This window comes from Struthio camelus, chromosome 7 (genome assembly GCF_040807025.1).
Source record: "Struthio camelus isolate bStrCam1 chromosome 7, bStrCam1.hap1, whole genome shotgun sequence".
Classification (NCBI taxonomy): Eukaryota; Metazoa; Chordata; class Aves; order Struthioniformes; family Struthionidae; genus Struthio; species Struthio camelus.
The window spans coordinates 25,688,898-25,702,663 of NC_090948.1; the positions used below are offsets into that span (position 1 = coordinate 25,688,898).

General features: G+C 36.4%; 1 protein-coding gene across 6 annotated transcripts in view; it reads left to right on the top strand.

The window, feature by feature from the left end:
* The window catches only part of ADK (adenosine kinase), a 307,780-nt gene that overhangs the window by 253,145 nt on the left and 40,869 nt on the right, over window positions 1–13,766 (top strand). For all 6 annotated transcript variants that reach the window (XM_068950470.1, XM_068950472.1, XM_068950473.1 and 3 more), the window contains 2 exons: window positions 5,126–5,161; window positions 11,846–11,960. In XM_068950470.1, coding sequence (XP_068806571.1) covers window positions 5,126–5,161; window positions 11,846–11,960 — 151 coding nt within the window. The remainder of the gene's footprint in view (window positions 1–5,125; window positions 5,162–11,845; window positions 11,961–13,766) is intronic.

Below are 13,766 nucleotides of genomic sequence, written 5' to 3' on the forward strand. Positions count from 1 at the left end.
ATCATCAGACAGTCTTCACAATATCTGGCACTGATTCCTTAGCTAAGTCATAATTATCATTACCACTTTGACATCACCCCTGTTTGCATAGCATAAAAACAATCATGGTTCTTGCATGCTATGAATTCATCATATTAAGAGGTATGAATCTGTTGTTATCATTTCCTCACTTAAAATTAGGATGGACAATAAACAAAGTATAATTTAGTTTGGCTTTGTATAGCATACACAGGGAAGAGTGATGTAAAAACAGATCAAATTACTGCACATTTACGGGCTGCATAAAATACCTGGATTTGATATAAGAATACCCACCAAGAAGTGTATCATGGAGTTAATGGTTGTATGTTTGATGTCTTTGTTATAATCCAAAGACAACAACCAAAAATTCATTGTCCTATCTGTGCCTTAAGACAGATGCCATTTCATAGTTATTGTAAACTGGTCTGGAGTTGAAATAGTAGAAAAGGTGGCACATCTCACTGCTCCCTTCCTTAAAAACAAATTTAGCTCATACTAAAAATGATGAAGAAGCAGAATTATCTGGGAAAGATAATCATAGCTGTAATATGTTCAAGGAAACAAGGTAAATGGAAGAAAACTAATAATGCATACTTCTCAGAAGCTAGTGGTACAAGGGCAAGAGCCTGAAACTGAGGAAGGAAATGTTTAAGATAGATTTTCAGAAGATTTTAGCAGTTAGAAAAGTGCTGTGAGGTGCAGTGGTGGAGATACTTAGCGAAGTTATATTCAAACATGGTATGGACAGGAATGGTTCCATCACGTGCAAATGCTACGTGGATGATCCTAATAGTCTTTCACGGCCTTTCAACGATGAGTGAGGCCACTCAGGTTTGTGTGTTTATTTCTTTTTGTCATTATGCACTCTGATTTAGTGCAGAAACCTCCCTCTGCAGTATACATGCTGTGTATGTGTGCAGCCTTAAAATTATATCGATTCATGGGACAGGATGAGTCCACTGACTCACAGATTTGTTATGTAAAGGAAGGGGATGATATTCCTGAAAATGTGAACAGAGTTTATTTTTTTATTGACTGATCTGGACTTACCTAGTTGGTACCGAAGCTTACAGTTACTGCAGTGGGAACCTCCTCAAAAAATGTCAGTAATCCTCCCTGCCTTTTTTTTCTTTTTTTCTTTTTTTTTTTTGTTGAGGTAAATTAAAGAGAGATTTGGAAAGACCTGCATGTGAGTAAGTTATAGGTTATTCTACAAGATGCTGCCTCTCTCTAGATGGATTTGGGAGGAAAAAATAGTTTTGGTGTCCCCTGCATTTGCTTTTGTGCGCAATTATGGGAAATGCATTCATGTGCAAGGGTATCATTGTTGTCCTGCTGTTTTATCATTTCTTTATGAGATAATGTTGATTTCAGCAATGAAATGCAAATTTAGTTTACAGTGCTCTTTTTCTCTGTATAAAGGTTAAAATGCATATTGTAGATAATACAGTTCGTGGTGCTTTTGAAACAGTCTTTGTTAGCTAATTTCAGCAATACATGGTTTTAAATGCCATTGAATGGGACTGTATGAGTTTTATGTTGGCCTACATGAATTAAATTTAGCCCAACATGCATGTTGCTATCATTTTGGGTATAATTTGACCAAGTCATCATAAAACCTTTTTACCACCCCCCCCCCCCCCCCCCAAAAAAAAAAAGGATGTACCGAGAATATTTAACATACAGTTTTCCTACTGAGTGTTATGGCAAACTGAACATACAATTACTGAAGTTGAGCCATCTTAACTCTATAATCATAAAATTCTTCTAACACAGGAGGTAAACGAATACTCATAGTAATGTAGATGCTAATGAATTCTGTGTTTGGAGGGTATGATTCTGTTTACTTAAAAACGAATAGTTTGTATTGCTGCTGATGAAAGGGCTCAGAATTTTAACAAGTCCTGTTACAATTGGGCTCAGTCTAGATTATACACAGCTCCAATTAATAAATGCTGAGACTCCAACAGCAATAAAATACATGCAAGAATGTAAAGAGTTTTCAGCTAGCAAGAGAGTTTTCGCATAACAGCAAAAGTAGTACTAACGGAAGTTGTCTTTTTTATTGTTATCTCCCTAGTTTATCTCGCTTTCCTGTGTAAACTGCTCAGCATTGTGCAAAGAGAGGGTGTGTGTTGACTTTGGTGACATTACGTTACTCCCATTAAATAACTCTGTACACAGAGTTTCCTTCAGTGTGACCATACTTCTAAGGAATATTTTTTCCCAAGCTACATGAGCCAAATAATGGTTCATAATTATTAACAAATCTCATTTCTAGTTTAAGTGGTACAGCAATAAATCTGCTGTCGTGGGTAGTAAAAAGATGATATAAAAAAGGAATGTGAGTTTTATAAATATACTTAGTATAAAAGAGCAAAAAGGTGGTGGTGGGGAGGTTTTTATGAAATGAGCTGTCACGTTGTAGACAGTAAGGGAAAATAGCTCTGACAATGCCTGAGTTAGAGTAATGAATGAATAATGTCTAAAGTTTATCAAAACTGAAAAAACTCCCGATGTGAAATGAAGCCTCCTAAGAAATTTCTGTTCTGTCGCTGTTTTGCTTTGCTGCTGTCGCATGTCATGCATGAATGAAAATGCTGCATTCTCCAGGGAACGGTAAAGCCTCTGTGTAGGTTGTTTATTTCCTTAATCCCTCCTTCTTCGTGATTTCTAATGTCAGATATAAAATGGAAAGCCTGTAAATATAGTGATTATCATACTGATTATCACCTGCATTAGGGAACGCCCTGGCTGGCCGTTGTAACCCTAGCAGTCTCCACATGTTACAGCCACTTAGATTTTAACCTGACTACTTTATTAGATATGTGAAGCTCAGTATGAGGTGCCCTAGGGCTGCACAGATGGGGTCTGCTTGTTTCCTGTTCTCACTGTTATTGTGAATAGATACTAAAAGGTTCTCATTGCTTTTATCTGGTTAATTTACTTTGAACTGTCCCTGGTATTCAGGACCTGCCTAACGTTTCTCACCGTTTTGCAAACACTAAACTGTAGTCTCCTAACATGTGCTTTGAGCTTTACTGTCCTTTTTACAAGAAGGGCCTTAATTCTTGAAAGGGTGTTAGCGTGAGAGATGCTCATTCTTAGGGAGCTGTAGGCGCAGCCCTTACTGACAGAAACTACTCAGGAGTTGTTTTGAGGCTTGGTTGATAGCAGAGAAGAAATTTCAGATTGCTTTTGTTCTTTGGCACATTTGGACACTCTTGGATGAGAGGTCAACTGCAGGAAAATCTATGATGGTATGCTAGCTACCATTATTCCTGTAGCTGGGCAGTAGACCAGGCTAAAAGAGGACTCTCTAACAGGAAAATTCCAAGATGAAATACTTTTTAGCAAATGTGCAATCGTTTATACTTTCTTTCAAACCACATGTGCTATGCATGGGTGCCCCAGTAGAAAATTAAGATGAATTTTCTCCAAGTCTCCCACATAAGGAAATACTACTTAGCTGGAATAGTTTTTATTTCACAGATGTAAGAATGTACTGGTGTCCAGTTTCCCGGCCAAACAATAGTTTAACACAGATGTTAATGTCCTGTTGCACTGGGGCATTAAAGAAACCCCCTTAAGACAGATCAGTGTAACTTCCGATTTCAATTGCCTGACCAAAAACCCACAGTTAAAGAAGTAATTTGGCTATAGTACATAATTTTCGGTTCGTATTCTCTGCACAGCTTATCGCTCCCTTATTTCTTTTGTTTTTGTTTTTTCTGTGTCCTAGTCCCGTCTGAGGCTTTTGTGATTGTGTTGCAGTTCATTGTAAGTGCATCACTTTCCAGTGGAAGCTTGCAGATTCCTTTTTTTCATATGAGCATAGGCTTTGTTAATCACATGCTGGTTTAGGAAAACACTGCATGATATCTTTGAACCCTACACTCCATCTTGACAGCCAGGCTAGCAAATGTCATTGACTGTGTGATGTACAAGAAGGAATTCAATTGTAAGTAAATTGTCAAAGTGGCTAACCTTGCCCGCACCCAATTGTCAGGACCATGATTCAGTTTTTCTGTCAACATCAGCTAAGGCTAACCCGGTCAGCCTTATGTTTCTGCAGTGAAGCAGCCTGAGGAGTTGTGCTTTTCAGCTTATCACATTTTATTAACCTCAACTTACTGTTGTTATAATCAATTGCACCCACTTTAAATTCTTATATTGCCCCCAAATTGGCAGATCGTATAGGTCCACAAGTATGTATTTTCTACAGTACTGCTTAAAAGCTGTCATAGGGATGCTGGCGGTATGTCTAGGCACACTCTCTTAAATGGTTTGGTACAGAGATTTGTTTAGTTGGATCAGCTCACCATTCTGGCTCAATTTTTATCCATCTATTAATATCACTTGGCAAAGATAATTTACAATGTAAAAACTTTGATGGTTGTCTATGATATTTGCAATGTTAAGGTAGAAAGCGAACAAGGGAAAAAACATTGCTATTGTGTTCTGTCTCATTGCTTTTATTTCAAAATAGAGATTTTAATTGCTCCAATGAATATAAATAAGAAAGGAGGACATTCTGATACTCTGATGTTTCCTCTGTTCTTTGAGGAAAGAACACAGTTAAATGCCTAAAGCAGTGATTAAGACATCAGAGTATTTTAAAATGCTCATCCGGTTCCACCACAAAGGTTTGAACACATTTTGTGATCCTGTTTTTTTAATGCACAGTAGATGACAAATGATTTTTTAAAATGGCTTAATAACCTATAGCCTGTGAAGTATAGTAAATAAACGGAGATATGATGATACATTTTTCATTAGGAACATATCTGAAGGATATTTGCCTGGATTTGAAATAGTGGATTCCTAGTTAAAGTCCTAAATCCAGAAGTAACTTCCTCTCCTGGAAGAAAGATATATTGTACATTCTCCGTTTGAACTCGTGAAGTGTGTTGACATTGCATTGTTGCGGGGCTTGAGGGAAGGAGGGGGAAGCTTTTGGTGCAGCTATCAAAATTGAACAACTGCATATGGGCATATTGAGATAATTGTGCAAAAGGAACACTGGCTGAATGAGTTTCAAAATGTGTTATTTCTTCATTATCTACCACTTTATAATTAACTGTTCTTTTTTTTATTATTTCAGGAAGCTGCCACTTTTGCTAGAGAGCAAGGCTTTGAGGTGAGTTAACCCACAATTGCACACTAAACAGATCCTAAAGGTTTTTTTTTTCTTGCTGATAATGAAGTTCTTTTGGACAATGATTGATGTGCTATTATACTCTCCAAGCCTCGCAGCGGTTGCCATGGAAACTTGGCAGTCGTCATGGTTTCTTTGTTCTGCCAGCTCAGTGTTATGACGCACTCTGCTAGGTCTGCACCCAACATCGCCTACAGATGTTATTTATTGAATTTTGAAAAGCCTCTTGGGAAGCCGAGAGGCTGGGCACGGTTTCAAGCTGCCTCTGCAGATATGGGACCTGTCAGTTTGTTCAGTTAAAAAGCTACCTCATTAGCTGCATTACACTCCATAAGGATTCACTGCTAAAGCAGTGGTGAAGCAAGACTAAATAGTGAAATATAACACCGCTTAAATAACTTAAACCCTGCCATATGCGGATTATCGTTATGCAAATGAATTTTAGAAAGGTTGTCTATAAAATTGTTAGGTACTGATTAATGTAAACCGTGCTTCTACAAACACCGTCTTCTAGAAGGGATAGTGCAGATTTTTTGTTTTAAAACACATTTAAGTTGGTGTTTTCCATCTGTGCTCTCAAAAACGTATAATCCTCTACTTTCTGGAAGTAAACACGGTTGATTTTACAGTGATTTTCGGGGCTTTTGATTTCATCATCTTGATGTATTTATTTGAATGCCTAAGCCTTTTTATAGTTTCTCTTATTGGCTAAATACAGATAACTTAATCTGGAGAGCTGTCAGCTCTTGGTCTCTAGTACTGAATTCAAATGGGCAGTTTTTAAACACTATAATTAATGTGACAACAATTATACCAATTTTAAAGATAGTAAGTGATCTTACTGAAATCTAAATTGTGCAACTGTGTGCATATAAATCCTTTTACGTACTTTCTCCCTGGAATTAGACCCTCCTTAATTGATTTGTTTGCAGTGCAAAAGAATAGATAGGAGTTTGACTGCTCAACACCCATTTGCATAAATAATGGAAGCCGCGCAATTCAAACCACATCACTGTAAGAACATGCCACTTCTGTGTGTGGATGGTTGCATACAAAAAAAGGAGGAAAGACTGACAGCTTTTGTTCTACAATTTAGATTTCTTTAAAACCGTACGCTGGCAGGTACATCAATGCCATCAGTGTTTGAGATATTAAAACTGTGGGCTGTCCTATTTCATTTTATGTTTCATAAATTCATGTGGCTGCTTTGTAGAAATCAAGACTTTTTATCACTGTCAATTTTCATTTGTGTAATCTGTATTGTTAGCATAAAAATACACTTTCAGTTTATTCTACCAAATGAATGAATTTCACAGATGCCTCCAAATATAATATGAAGCATAACAAATTATTGGTACCCTCTGGTAGCTAGACAATAAAAGAGAAAGGAAGTAGTGTATTAAGTCTACCCATTCTATATTTTTATTGCCCCCCTGAGCTAAAGACTTTGAATGTGCCTGGTTTAAATTCAGTTCTAGTGACAAACTGCTTTTGCTGGTGTCTGCTAACTACCATCATATTAACCTTTCCATTAGTGCTTGCTTAGAGATTCTAGCACGGTTCCTTCTGAACATCCTAAATCTGCCACATTTGATTACAGCGTATCAGTAAAGTGCACAATGATTATGATCTTATCTCTTATTACTCCCTTGCTTGGCAACAACTCGCATGTCAAGTTTACTGAGAGATGTGTAAAATTTGGTAAGTGTCCACAGTCTTGTTTTCCCATTGTGGTGTAAAGGCAAAAAAAACCCCAAATCTAACTGTTGAAGAAGTGTCTTAAGAAAACCTTGCATAACTTCAATTAGCAATTAAAAAAAAGAAAAATTTCCATCAAGTCTCAAAATCTTGTAAAATTGATTCTGCAATTTCTGTTGAGAATAGGAACTTGCAAAGCATAGGAGAGTAAAGTAAAGGGCTAGAGAGTGACCAGAGCAAAAATCAAGAGTATATTTTTCATATTGGTGATTAAAAATTGCTGGAACCTGCATTTGAATTTCAGCCTAGAAAGAATTTTGATTTTTTAACCATAAAAATTTTAGAAAGTCAGAAATATCTTTTAACATGGAAAATCAGTTGTGACTAGCATTTTTTGTGTCTTATCCATTTCTGTCTCCCAATTATTTCAGCAGTTTATATGGACTAAATGCATCTTTTAAATATAGGTTGGGTTAGGTATGTCTGAAACAATTTTCAAAAAAGACATGCAGTCACGTCAAATTCTGGAAAAATATGCTCTTTCTGAAGAAACAAATTCTTCTTGTCATAGGCAAGGGAAAATACTTCCGTGACACAAATCTACTTTTTTCTGGTAAGAGACACCTTGTTCAAAGGAATTTTTATATTTCTGCTTTCTGCTTTACCTTCACAAGAGTTAGTCTTCCATTGTACTTTGCTGAAACCTGAGGTATTTTTGTGTAAAACAGTCACGATGTTTGAAGACCATTATATCATTCATTTATCTCCCGGCCAACACTTGTCTGTAATAATCAGGAGGAGAACATTATTTCTGATGCAGTCTCTTCCTGGAGTGCATCAGTGCTTTCTTTTTTGTGAATTTTGTGTTCTATGACATTTAAAAAACATTAAATAAATAATATGACCTCTCTGTGAAGACTGTGCCTCATCCTAATTGTATGCTGCAGTCACCCCACTAGAACATAATTGCCACAGTTTTTATCCCAAAGTAGCTCATGAACTTGGTTCCTCTGTGAATTATAGGATGGTTTTCGGTAAATTGTAACTGGACATTTGGAATATATTTCAAATAACAAAATTGTCAGAGCAGGTTTGTGGGTTTTTGCTTTTATAAGCTGGCAGCTTTCTGTTAAATGTATGTAGGAATTAAGAAAACATAATTCTTAAAACTTAAGGGTTCAATTCTATCTGTAAACCCAAACAGTGAAATGGAATGGCTGTAATAATATGTACTTGAGGGGCTAGGAGCAGCCACCGTGCAGAATAGTTGTTCTTTTTAGAGGTAGAAATCTCCTATGTATTTTTTTTTGGAAACCAAATCATAGAGTTTAGGTACCCTGGACCGAATTTAGGTCTTAAAGTTAATGAATCCACAGGTCCACTGGCTTTAGTGCATTTATGCCTGTTTAGATCAGGGCTATGATAGTTCCAGCTATTGTATATGTATTCAGAGACACAGAAGATTGGTTAGGTGTATGAATCTTTTTTTCATGTACTTCTATCTAACCCTGGCATATCAGCTGTACTTTTCTTACATGCATATATTCCACTTACTTGCTGGAATGCGTGCCACGTGCAAGGCTTTTCAGGTGCAGAATCAAAAGGCAAATCCTGTTTCTGCGAGATTTGTATTTCAGCCTACTTAAATCAGATTCAAGATTCAGCCTACTTCAATCAGATATGTACAAGTATCCTGTGAATCTGAGACACGCTATAGAGGATTTAGGACCACAAACCAGTCCAGTTCTACCATTCAGCCATTTCTGTAGGTACGAGATGTATAACAAAGTCTAAGTATGCCAGTATGATTCAGTACAAAGTAAATAGGAAACATTACTCATTATAGCTATTTGAAAATATTATGTATATAGAGAACAGAAATGGGAGATGACAACATCTCATGATGTTTGGTTTGCCTGACAATAACATGAAAGGCACAGTACAGCTGCAGTCCTGACTTGTAAATAGTACAAAATACCACAGTTGCACCTTCAAAATATAGCATAATGGTAAGGCAAAGATATATTGTGGAAAAGCTGAAGTTGCAGCTTTAAAGTTGCAACACATTAAGGTTGCAGCTCGTCTACCATATAATCCCTATTTACTCTAATTTACACTAATTTTAGTATAGAAAGTAATTTTGACTAAAAAGTTAATTCTCACAGAAAAAGATGGTTACTTCAGTTACTTTTAAAGTCTGCACCATCAGTCACAAGTCTTTAAACCTCTATTTTGAAATTTCCACTTTTGTTAAAAAATGCCTTCTTTCCCCTAAATATCTTACTACTACTGTTAAAAACTTACTGTATATTTAAATCTTCCTGAAAACACGTGTGCACTTTGCTTTCTTTTACGGTCTACTTTATTTCATCCTTTACTTTTATTCTTCAGTAACCTTTTCCTCATGGTTCCTCTTTCTCTCCTTTAAGTACATGCTGGTTCTCCATTAAACTGAAGAAATCATCTTGATCACATCATTTTCTTGCATTATAACTTTTTCATTTTCCTTTTTTTACATCTAAAGCTAATATAAATACATTACACAAATATCTTCAGGTTCTTTGATGTCTTTGTCTGCTCTGCTCACCTGAAAATGTGCTTAATAAAGTTACAAATAGCCACTTCATACTTAGCAAGAAATAAAGGCACCTCTCCTGTTTTCCTTGATCCTTTATTGTATTTTTGTGTCATGGTTCTCTTATTATCAAGACCTCAAATACTTTAAAATTTAGGTAAACCTTCAGAAATCTACATATTACCCAGTTGGAGGGCTCTAATTCTCCATCTATCCCCTATTCGATAGCTTGTGCCACCAGCTGATCCCCTCTATTCACAGATCTCCTCTTAAAAAGATGTTTCAAAACAGAAGAGCAGCAATTTCAGTTTTTTTCTCTGGCATCTTTAAGGGACTCCTCCCCTTTTCAGGAGAGGGTAAGATGGCCTTTTTTTGCTCTTCACAGTCCACTAAGAGAGGTTCAAGGTTCTTCCCTTTCTTCTCTGGTGGAAGTGGTTGTCTTCTAAAAGCTCATAGGAGCAATCTGAGCATGAGAAGGGAAGAAATAACACAAATGAGAGTATGTTGACTGTGTATGGAAATTAACAACTATGAGAGAGTATGAAGAAGATGTAGTTTAAGAGACCAGTAAATAAGAGGAAATTATTTTAGTGTTTGAACAGAAGTGTACGAATCAATGGGCTCATCGGACTACCAGAGAGTTGGGAGAGGAATTGAAGGGAGGCTGAGGATGTTGCAGAAGAGCTAGATAATTCTCACTTAAATGGATATTGAAAAGTATATAGCCCAGGCATATTCTCTATAAATAATAAAGCTGAAGTGCTGTCAGTGACTTGATGAACAGGATTATTGAAAAGCAGCAAGTAACCAGGAGTGAATGGTATGCAGATTCAAGTTCTTGAAGTGTTTAGCTGAGCTGCTGATGAAAAGTAAGCAATCTCATGTTAAAATCAGCAGCTACAGTCAGAATTGCACATTCTGTACCTAAGTTTAAAAATAACACTATATGTTGGTTTTGGAAGATAGAAATCAATTTATTAATAATATAAATTAATTGTAACAACTCTGTTAAATGACTTGAAACCACTTGGAACAGCTTTATAAATGAACTCTATTCATTATGTAATTGTGTTAAAATGAGTTGGCATTCATGATGAACAGGACACTAAATAATGCGGAAAGTGTTATTATGCTTTCATATATTCAACAATAGGCCCTCACCCAATCTGCTATGTTCCATTACAGTTGTTTGTGTACATAGGAACAAGCTGGAAAGAATATTATAATGTAGTTTAGCAAGCATATGAATAAAATTGGGCATAATAAGTAGCACAGAGAAAAATCATAGTCTTTCTTACTTTTCTTACTGTTGGAAAAAAAAATGTATAAATGATGGAAAGAAATATGATTACGTGTACTGCAGTTAATTTGTGGAACTCACTGGTGAGATAAATTTGAGAACAAAAGCTTACCACATAGCGTTATAAAAGGATTTGATGCTTATAGGGATAACGAGAATATCTATAATTACATTAGATTAAAAACTAAATAAATTAGAAATGCAGTCCTTGTGTTTCATATCATAGGGCAACTAAAATATGAGAATAGGAAGAATAATATTCTAATGACTGATTGTGCTGTAATTGGGTCTCTTGCATCTAAATAAAACATCTCACACTGGCTGCTATCTAAGACACTGGATGGATGAGAGGTTTGATTAAGTATGCCAATTTCTCTGTTCCTGTCTACATACGCTATGGTATACAGAAGAAGTCCCTTTAAAGCAAAGATTCCTGAAATGTTTGTAGCTTAGCCTTACTTCAGAAAAACATTGGTGTTCTGTGTCCCACTGGATATAGCTTTCACCCCTTCCTTCCCTGCATCTCAACGGTGCAAACAGAGAGCTGGTGAGCACAGAGCATCTTCACTTGGGCTCCACACCTTCTTCTCAGATGCTGCCACTCAGCAGCATACAGTGAGCTTCCTTGTTAAGATCCACTGCTGTAAGGAAGTTAGAGAAACAGTATTTGTAATCCTGCTTAAATTGGAGAGGTTATACTGCTATAAAACCGGCCTAAATTGGATGAAAGCCAGGCTCAGAGTTTATCTAAAGTATTCTTTTACCAATTTTATTTTTAGTTTTATGATAGGTAAGGTTAGAATCCAGTCAGCAGCAAAGAAACTCACTAATTGCTAATTAGGAAATGCTTTGTAATTCCTTTGTTAAGGCTTACAGTTTTGCAGCAATTGGAATAGCTGTACTATCACTTTCAAGATTAAAAACAATGGCCTCATAGTGCTACATAAACCTTTAGGAGATCTTCCTCCACTGACAATAAATTCTATTTTACACCTAGCCATAAGAAGATAAATCTTTGATCTGCTAATAAACTTCTAATCTTTCACTGCTCCAGTATGCCGGTTACAAGAATTTTCTTTCTCTCTGTTAATAGACTGACGACATTAAAGAGATAGCCCGGAAGACACAAGCCCTGCCAAAGGTGAATTCTAAGAGGCAACGAATTGTAGTCTTTACCCAGGGGAAAGATGACACTATAATGGCTACAGGTATGTTTTTCAAATCTCTACTATCGTTCGCAGTAAATATTCTAGTTAATCAATTACAAGTTGTGGTTTTACAAATTATAACTGTTAAATGGTAGTCAGAGCATTTGCCTTCTGATGTTAGTCAGTGTCTCTCATCTCTGTTCTGCTTTTAACTGTTTTCAGATTCTGAATTTGAGAAGTTAGTATTTTACAGGAATGCCTGAGAATTTAATTCTGGACATCTTAAGTTCTTTTTTTTATAACATAGACCAAAAATATTGATCCAGTTGGTTTTACTCAGATTTTTATGACTTGAGATTTTATCTGTGTAGCCATCTTTGCTGCAAACAAGAACACAGTATGCCTGCTGAGAACAGCTGTGCAACGGTATAGTACATTTAAACATTTGTGAAAAGGAGGAAGTGAAATCCAGTACTAAGTGAATTTCCAGGCTTTTTTTGCTTTGAGCAGAAAATCTCACTCTAGCTTTTCTCAGCCGTCTGCTCTTCTATTCTCAAAGGAATACGTGGGAAAAAGGTGTTCTAGCAGGGATACAAGTAGTTTGTGCTGTCTAAATTGATGATGTATGACACACAGAGTTAAGCATTATAAACATGACTGCCTACCTTTTGACAGTCTCTTTAATTTTGTCCACCTATGCTTCCAGACTAAATAAAGCTATTAAAAACATGTGCTGTGGCAAGCCATTTTAGTCATTCATTCCAGCACAAGGTAAGTTATTACCCAAGGTTGAATTCCTCCTTTGGAAATCAAGTAAAGTTGAGGAAGCTTTGCACCTGAGGGACCAGTGCCTACTCGTATGATATTTACCTCAAAATCAGAAGTTGCTTCAGACTGTGGCTGCAGGGCTAGGCACTAAGTAGGTATGTCAGTGCTTTATAGATCATTCTTAGCAGCAGTTTGAAAGATTTCTCCAATAGTTTGCTGCTTCCCGTATTTTGTTAGCTACAAACTGGTTTAGAGGGAAAGAAAGCAGTCACCGAGAGCTGCGTATGTGTATCTCACTGAATAATGATGACAGCGTTGCTTCCAGAAAGTTACTGCATTATGTGAATGGCCCATATGGAGGCACTCCACTTGAGCATTGTACAGTTGGCTGAAAAATAGCAGTATAAAAATGTTTTTATACATGAGCTAGTAATAATGGTAGCAAACCTAAATCTTATATGTAACCCTCCTGTGCTCTTATTTAATTTTCACTGTGTACTTATTTTATTCTTCAAACTGGAGTTGTTAACAAATCCATTAATCCCTTCTTTGATATTTTTACAACTGGGAGCTTATTTGAGGACTGACACTTGTTAATCTTAGCTGTTTGTTCACTATGAAATGAACTTAAATTAGAGAATGCACTTTATATGCATGATAAATGCAAGATGGATAGAGAGTGTATGCAATGGTGTCAGCTACAAAAGCAAACATGATAAATGTTAAGGCAGTTTTGAGCTGTGGGATAAGCTATTCAGTGCACAAGCATAGCTGAATCTCTTTGCTATGTTGTTATTCATGGCAGCCAAATAAATGTCAATAATAAAAGAGAATTAAAGATTTTCATTTCCCAGAGGCAGTCCTCTAATACAGCTTGATCTTTCATTTCATTTGTAATTCGTTCTCATGTCAGGATGCAATCATTCGCCAGGCTCTGTGTGTCATGTTAAGTCATTTAATAATGATTAAGAACATAAAAATGCTTGGCCTGTGGGGCAATTCTCAAAAGAGATACCCAATTTGTTATTGTTTTCCCCCTTTTTCTTTCCTTCAGAGTGGATCGTCTTTTTCCCACTTCCTCACATTAAAATAATAATG